The 8,904-nt window shown below is 46.3% G+C and overlaps 1 protein-coding gene across 2 annotated transcripts in view; it reads left to right on the top strand.

The window, feature by feature from the left end:
- The first annotated feature begins 762 nt into the window (after positions 1-762).
- HTR7 (5-hydroxytryptamine receptor 7) overlaps positions 763-8,904 on the top strand; it is a 47,967-nt gene continuing 39,825 nt past the window's right edge. For both annotated transcript variants that reach the window (XM_080401688.1, XM_080401689.1), the window contains exon 1: positions 763-7,092. In XM_080401688.1, the coding sequence (XP_080257814.1) occupies positions 6,566-7,092 (527 nt within the window). In that variant the 5' untranslated portion in view covers positions 763-6,565. The remainder of the gene's footprint in view (positions 7,093-8,904) is intronic.

The raw sequence follows: 8,904 nt of genomic DNA, 5'->3' as shown, positions 1-8,904 counted from the left end.
GAGCCGGCTCTGTGCCACCCAGCCGAAGCGCCGCTCGCTCCCCTCAGAGGCCTGGCTTGCACCCACCAGGTGGAGCAGTAACCTTGCTGGACTGATGCATTACCAGTTAAACTAGTTGAGCTCCATCTGAACACCGTCAATTAAAAAAAGGAATCCTTTCCAGTTATTGAAAGCGCTTCTCCTTCCTATGTTAGCTAAGAAAAAAAAAGTGAAACAAGGCCCCAAGCTGCCATGTCAAGAGATGTCCCCTCACATGCAAAAGGACTGAGGAATTGTAACAGACCAAAAACCAAACCAACATTCACTGTGCAGCACTGTTACAAAACGCACGAACATCGTTCTGCCATTGATAAATAACACAGAACATGTAAACTACAGGCGGTAATCATCACTAGGCTTTTTTTGTCTGGGGACTTGGAGCAGCTGTTGAAGACAGCAGGTCTGCGATTCCTGCCTCTCTCCAGGGCCCTGGCCAGGCCAGGGGTCCTCAGCTTTCTCGTTCTTCACTGGGCTACCTGTTCACAAAGGGCAGTGTGTGAGCTGTCTGGAGCTCTGGATGCTTAGTGAGGCAAAAGTGCTTCCAACCCAGGCCGAGGCATTGATGCTGCCACCTCCCGGTATGTCCCTGCTTACGGGGTCTGTCCTTGGTGCAGCTGATGCCCGCTGTGCCTGCAGACTTGTGGCTCATTTCTACCGCAGAGATCATATGGCTTGCGATGAATGACTGAGAAACGGTAGTGCCTTCTCAGCACGTTTCTGGCCTTGCTGTCTGATGAGTTACGGAGACCTGGGATGGTGGCAGCAGAGAAGCCAGTTGTGGGCTGCAGAGACTGGGCTAGGAGTTCAGGGCAGCTTTGAGGGATGGCACACAACAGCTGTCACATCGCTGTGGCAGGGAAAAGACACATCACCCTGAAAGGGGAGAAGAAAACAGCTGCTAAACTGCTTTTGTTCTTGCCACACCTATGGCAGCATTCTGTTCTTGACAATGTTGAGTCAAGGTACTTCAGTAAAGGAGCACCGTTTTAGCCTGTCTACATCTGTAAGGTGCTTGGTATTACAGTAGATCAGTACTGCTTCACTGTCAGCCAAACAAGCAGCATAGCCTGAATGGTATTGTCAAGACTTTTCTTCAGTGTGTGTGAAAATGGAAGAGCTGGAGGTATTATTCCAGATTTTCGTTGACTGAGTGTATGATGGAACTTAATTTAATTTGTCTTAAGGATTTTAAGAAGCAATCCATAAGCATGTATGAGTTACTTTTGAATGGCTCTACCACAGCAGTGTTCAGAGACATCAAACAGGATTACGCATCTTTGTGTCTGGCAATACACAAGAAAACAAAGCTTTCCTCAAGCACTTAAAATGGAGAACATTTAAACAGATCTTCATGCAGAAGATCTGCAGAACCTTATTTGCCGTAATGGTGTAAGAATCTGAGTATGAAGCACTTTCAGCATCAGGTATCAGGAATCATGTACTCAGACCAGTGTACAACCTGATTTCCTACATTAATTACTCAGACCTTACTGCTTTTGTTTAGGCCAGCCCCAGTGACCTACTTAAAATAGCTCTGTGATTTTCACTGTTATGCTGCAAGCTTCTAACGTGCTTTTTTCTTTGGTGTCCTGAAGTCCTCCTGGTAAAGCCAGATCTCCTCCCTCCAGGTGTTTTCTTTCTCAATAAACTGGGATCTCAAGGCAGTCCTTTCAGCAAATTGTTATGCAGAAACCCTATAAATTAATTTGATATATTTTCAATGGACAGCCCATGGTCACAATTTTACATTTTTTTGCCTTAGGTTTGCATTCAGCACTTTTAGGGAACTAAGGTATTATTTGGTACCATCTGTCTTAGTAACTCGGTAACATGAATGTCACAGTCACTTTTATCATAACCTCACCTCCTTTGTAAAGGTGCAGGCTGAATTTTCAGGGATGTGAGCTCTGTTTTTCTGAGCGATACAGATTTTTTAGCATAAATTTCACCTTAATTATTTGTTTTCTGTTCAGATGACAGCTTGCTGTTGTTAGTGTTTGCTAAATGTAAAAAGAGAAGACATCATTTTGTATTTAGGTTGCACAGATGCAAGTATTTATTCTGACAATGATAAGAAATGCCAAAGATGAGAACGGTTACCTCTCTGTTTTACTGCCACAGAGTGGTGATGATTTATTTTCACAAAGACAAGAAAAGGCAGAAAAGAAAACTGCAGCTGCAACATCTTTGCTAGAAGCTGGACAAGACTGTTATTTGCTAAACAGTACATGCTGGGAATGAAAATCGAGGTTTCAGTAATATTTGTCCATGGAATTCTAACCAGTCTCTGACAAAATATTCTAAACATTTTGACAACGTATTTCCCCAAGGCAGAAGAAACATATACCTATACTTTATTTATTGTTCCCAACAGCAAGTCCTCACCAGTCTTTTATTGGTTTCCAAGAAAAGAAGATGAAAACAAAAGGAAAGAAAAAAAAAATACAACAGACAAATGAAAACAACAGTTTATGAAGATAGACTGGCTCAGGCAAGAAAGGACAAAAAAGAGGATGATAAGAAAGGAAAAAGAGCAAGAAAAATTTCTTATGTTTATTTCTTACATTGCATACTCATCTTGTATTAGCTTCCTGCCATGCATCCAAAATCAAATTGTTTAAGGAGGGGAATGTAGCAGCACCTTTAAGCTTTTGTGCTAATATGGCCACGGTGGTTGTTTTCCAGAGGTGGCTGTGTGGGGGAACGAGTTACCGTGCCTGGCTGTCAATGCTTTCTCCTCCACTGGTGAAGCTCTTGCTCTGCACTCCTTGACCTGTTTCAGTCAGGGTGCTCCAAGTTAGCAAAGACCTGCTGTGTCAACAGACTCTTCTGGAAAGGGGTGAAAGATCCAGGATTTAGTGCAAGTTCTTTCAACACAAATACTTTGATAGAGGCAGTCTGGTCTCACTAAATCAACACTTGCTGGGAAAACTGCATTTCCTTAGCTAGCTCTGACGATGCCTATCTTACTTTACCTCACTAACACGGGGGCAAAGAATTGATACCAATACACACTGTTCTGTTATATACTTAGTATAAATCACAAATGCAGATGTTATGAGATTAACACTATTTCTGGAGGAGGGGAGAAAAAATTGAACAAAGAAGTTAATTGGTTTTGGAGAGGAAAAAAGAAGCAAAGAAAAAGGGTCCCTTACCTTTTTTTTTTCTTTTTATTTTTTTTCTCTCTAATCTGGAACACTTCTACATAACAAAAATGAAATATCAAAGATGAGACTTGCAAATAAAGTACATTATCAGGTGTGAACAAAATAATTTAACTTCAGTAAGTGCATGAAGAATGAGGGGCAAGAGTCTTAGCACAGAATTGGGGGTATAGAGAAATACTAAGAGGCTTTTAGACATAAAGAGCCTAAATTACTCAAAGGAGAGGATGCTACTAAGCTCAGCCAGAAAACTGATTTGATGGTATTTATTGAAGCATAATGGCAGGTGAAGAAATAATATCTTGGGGTGGGACGGCAGGGTGAGAACAAATGTCAGCTTGTTATTTTTGACACCCAATCAGCCATTTGTTTAATTTCTGTATGCTGTCTAGAACAGCATGTTAGAATTTGTAAGTAAGGTCACTGAAGACAAAAGCAAAATGTACACTTGGAAGGATCAACTCCTACCTTCACATATCATTATTCTAAATGCATAGACTATATGTAGTCTCATATAGCTATGGGTGCTCTCTGCTTTCCCAGGCACTGGGGCTGTGAAAGCCTCTAAATCCCTCTAGGAAAGCACCTCACAAGATTCGGCCCAGACCTGGAAACTGGAATGTTATTCTAGGTGTGTCCTAATGTAAAGCTTTCAAGGAAAAGGTTTTAGAGAGTATCAGCTGCTTCATCTTGCCAAGGTTTCTTATTTTCTCTGCACTAGTACATAAACCCCTTTCTATAATAGTATGTAAATTGACTTAAAATTGGTTTGTCTCCTCAAAGATAAGATTATAAGAGTAAATACAAAGAATAGTAACATGACCTTTGAGAAGGAAAGAAAGCAGGTGATTAACTTTAATGAACTGTATGGGTATTTAAGGTACAGAACAAAAGATGAGGCTAAAATCCTTCCTTCAGGTTGGAATGGGTCACAGTAACACACAAATGATCCTGTGTATCATCCACTGAGTATAGAGTCACGTTCCAGAAAGTGTATTGAAAAGCTGTCAAGAAGAATGACTGATTTAATGAACTGTGTCAACACATTTGCTGGAAGCACCAGATTATAATTTGCTCTGCCTTAGTGACATTTTAAACAACTGAAAAATTTCTTTTACAGTGAGTATTAAACTGTACAATGTTATCAGCTTTTATGATACGAATCTATTTTGAACAAAATTTACCCAGTTCTTATCTCCTTAGCTGTACTTCAGACACTATTTTTTAAAAATGTATTCACACAACAAGGAAATATTCTCCTTTCTCCACGTTTTGACTTAATGCTTTCACTTTGATGCACTCTTTCCATTTCTAAAGATCTTTTTCTTCCTAATATTTGATTTGCTGGCAGAAGGGACTTGCTTTTATCACCTGGAGGGGTAAGTCACCTGAAGCGCAAGGCTCATGAACACATTCTGGGTGGTTAACCGGGGAAAGCTTTTATTGCCAGTGGACACAGTGAGGCAAGTAAAAACATGTAGCAAAATACATGACCGAAAAGGAAAACACTTTCAGCTTGATAATGGTCAAATAGCTGCCCAGCTAGCTAGATCTCATCCTTATCATGTGAAACTTGTTTATTCCATTACCTTAGTCAAATCAAGATGGGGGGGTGGGTGGAAGGGAAAGCAAGCAACTGAATTCCCAAACCCTGCTCGCTGCCTGCTGCATTTCTGACCACAGGAGACTGACTGCCTGTGCCCAGATTGCATCAGACACATCTGACCCCAACCCCTCAGCCCCGTGCATGCTCACAGGGGAGCTGGGCCAATGCAGCCTGCTCTCAAGAACAGGTGATGGTGACAGAATGGAAGATTTCATTAAAAACAAGAAATTCTGTGAGCTGAGTATGGAAGACTCAATTGCTATGGATTTATGTTTCAATAGTGCCTATGACTGTCAGATGAGTTTTTTTCCAGTAGCTGGGTACTTGTTAGGTCTTTTTTCAAAGCAGATTTTTGTGTCTGTACAATGTGAGCTCATACTGCAACCCCTCTTCCTGCTGGGCCACACACAGAGTTCTTCCTTCTGTCTGGTGCATACTTAAATAAAACTTGCTATAATGTTGCTACCTGCCAAGACCTCCCCTAATTCAGGTGTCGCTGACATTGGTCAATGGTTACTAGGTGTCAATGGTCTTTTTGTTTTCCTCTCTCTAGTTCATCTGGTTTCTTTCTCTTGTTGGAAATACGAAGGGATGCTCAGGAGCAAGTCTTTCCTGGTTTTGATACTTCCTGTCTAGCTGTCACTATACTAAGAGGTGTTATTGACTGCTGGTCTCCCATTGGTAATGGACAATTCAAATTGTTAGTTTTCACCCCACGTGGAGGCAACAATATGACTTAAAGAATGGAAAAATCTAGCAAGTCCCAGCAATGGGCTAGTATCAAAGAGTCCAAGGAATCTGCAGGAAAAGCAGGTAATTCAAAGGGATTTTGCTGCTGTTTCTAACTTTACCAAAAGGATTACACATGTAACAGCAAATGCATACATTGCAAATAATGCTATATAAATATTAATAAAAGATAGAATATAGATAATGGGATTCACATTAATTTAGTAGAAAGGAGAATCTGTAAGCTTGAAGATACAAAGAAATACTTCACAGGTGACCACGCTGGGGGTAGATCTTACAAGAGTGGCCACTATTAATTCTCCAAGCAGCTGTCACGCTCCTGCCGGACCCGAATCTGGCAGCAGGGACATTTCCGTAGCGGGGACAGCGGCTCTTCTGGAGCAGCCGCGGGAGAGGCAGGGCTGCGGGGCGCCCACCCGCCGCCGGCTGGAGACGCTCAGCCTGCCGGCGCTCCTGCTCGGGGCGCGCCCTACAGACGTACCGATCGATCTCTATCTACCTATGTACACACACACGCACATACATAGGGGCTTTCCCGAAGCGCCCCCCGCCCGGGGCAGCCGCGCAGGCGAAGCCGGCGCCCGAGGCCGCCGCGCAGACGGGCTGTGGCCAAGGGGCTCCCCCCCAGCTGCCGCTCGGAGCGGGAGGCGGGAGCGGGGGGCGGAGCGGCTCCCGCCCCGCCGCCGTCGGAGGACTCAGCCGCGGGTGGGAGCGGGCGGTGGGCGCGGGTGGGCGGGGAGCGGCCGCCACCCCCGCCCGCCCGCCCCCCTCTCCCCGCGGGCTGGGGGTGATGGCGCCGAGCCCACTCCCCGGCCGCCCGGGGAGCGCCGTGGGCGAGCCCGGCTGCGCCGGGGGAAGTTGAAGGCTGGGCCCCCCGGCGGGCCGCTCCGCCGGCGGCGAGGGGGCGGGCGGCGCCGGGGGCCCGAGGAGGAGCCCGAGCATCCCGGGCGGCGGGGAGAGCTGGCGAGCGGGCGGAGGGGCTTCATGGGCGGCTCACGCCAACATGGTCCTCGCCCTCAACGGCAGTCACCTCTACGGTAACCTCCGGCCCTCGGTCCTGGAGGACCCGCGGGCGCTGAGCGGCGGCAGGATGATCGCCGGCTCCTGGCCCCCGCGCAGCCTGGCCAAGCTTGGCCCGTCGCCCCCTCCGTCGGCGCTGCCCACGGCGAGCCCCCTCCCCGCCAACGACTCCCAGTGCGGGGAGCAGATCCTCAGCTACGGCAACGTGGAGAAAGTTGTCATCGGGGCCGTCCTCTCCCTCATCACCCTGCTGACCATCGCCGGCAACTGCCTGGTGGTCATCTCCGTCTGCTTCGTGAAGAAGCTGCGGCAGCCCTCCAACTATCTCATCGTCTCGCTGGCCCTGGCCGACCTCTCGGTGGCCCTGGCCGTCATGCCCTTCGTCAGCGTGACCGACCTCATCGGCGGCGAGTGGATCTTCGGGCGCCTCTTCTGCAACGTCTTCATCGCCATGGACGTCATGTGCTGCACGGCCTCCATCATGACTCTCTGCGTGATAAGTATCGACAGGTGAGACACGGGGCGGCGCCCGTCGCTGCCCGCGCTCCGGGGGCCGGCTCCGCGCCGCTGCCCGCCGCCCCGGGGACCGAGGGTGGCCGCGCCGCTGGGGCCAGCCGTCAGCGGTGCCACCAGGGGTCTCTTTCGCCTCCTCCGGGCCCCTTGGAAACGAGCTGCAGACGAGCTGGAGGCACGGCGGGAGGCGGGAGCCAGCCTTGCAGCCTCTCCTGTTCGAAGGCGCCCGCCGGAGCGGGGCGTGCTGCCCCCCGCTATCCCAGCCCGGGTGCCTGGTCATCCCTCGGGGTAGCTTCCCCGCTGTCGTTAGGTCCAAGTGTCAGAACCAAGCTGGAGCTGGACTCCGTAAGTTTTCTGTGGCTCTGTACAAATCACGGGGCATTTGCAACCGCTTTAAAATTTGCAACGTTACGTCTTTAAACTATTTATACCACAGCTAGATCGGAGCTGATTCTCCCGAAGCTGGTGATAGTGTAACCTCACTGAGTTCAGGGGAGTTTTACCGGATCAGAGAATTACAGCTTATTAGTGTTTTATCATTGCTCTAGGACAATCCCAGAATAGCTCCATTTTAACTAACAGAACCATTTCTGACAAATAACGTTTTCTTTGAAGGAAAAAATTGCTTTCGAGTGTTTGCTTTTTCAACATTTTCTTCTGCCTTCTTAAAAACCAAGATTCTCATTGACATTTAGCTTCGTCCAAAAGATGCAGACACTGGAGCAATAAGATGTAGACAGACTGTAGAAGAGGATCTTAGGCATTCACTTCTGATGTTAAGGCCATACCTAAGACCTTACATTTGCCCATGTCTAAGCTGTCCTCTGCAGAGGAAAGCTAACAGATCCCTTTATTCCATGCAGGTCTCATTCTAACGTAAGTTGCAGCCTGTAACTTCCCTCTTCCACAGCCTAAATCCCATGCCAAGAATTTCAGCATCTAGAGGGAGACTGTTTTCATTACAACTCAAGACAATTAGCAGAAATCGAAGAATTTCCTAACTAGACTCTAGAAGTAGTTTTTCAAGTCTGATATCAGCAGTCGTCTTGACTATGTACTTCAGAAAGTTTTAGGAAAAAACTCCGTATTAGGTTTCTGCAAAGAAACAGTCTCTCAAAAGAGTTGCCCACAATAACTGGAGATTGTTTCATGCCAAGGAACATCATGGTTTATATTAGTTTCAAAACTTTAGTTTCTGTATAAGCATGCCCTCCTTCAATTCAATGCTCTTTATTTTGTGACTTATGTAATAGCTAGCAGTTATCTGAATGCTGCAATGCATCTTGTAGCAATGAAATCCGTGTACAGACTTCAAGTACCAAACGGTGGGGTTTTTTTTGTTGATGTTGCCTTGAAGCTTGCTGTCTTTTAACTTAATTCCAGTATTGTAAGAAAATATTAATAGTTTCATCTGCTTTCCCAGTGTTTTTCTATCCTACCTATTTTTAAGATAGGTGATTTAATTTTTCCACTCTCTCCACATAAAGTATTTCTACTGATTGTTCTTGATGTCCATCTCTGAACTCTTCACCTCCATTTCTAATAACCTTTTGAAGACAGGTATAATTAAGCCTTCTTACCCAAGTAAGGGTGTGTGTGACTGATTCACACTGTAGCACTGAAGTAGTTCAGTTTTACTCTTTTTCATTTCTTAGCTTAACAATTGAGGTCACTGCTGTATGCTGAGCAGGGGCTTTGGCTGAACTGGTCACAGTGATGATTGCATCTCCAGCTGTCGTCTTTCCATTCTCCCTCCACTCTCCTCCCCCCCCGCCCCCCGCAAATACCAACAAGAGATATAGCTATATA

The sequence above is a fragment of the Falco punctatus genome, assembly GCF_963210335.1.
Source record: "Falco punctatus genome assembly, chromosome: 9".
Classification (NCBI taxonomy): Eukaryota; Metazoa; Chordata; class Aves; order Falconiformes; family Falconidae; genus Falco; species Falco punctatus.
The sequence above is the reverse complement of the archived record's forward strand: the minus strand, read 5'-3'. Positions and strand labels throughout refer to the sequence as shown.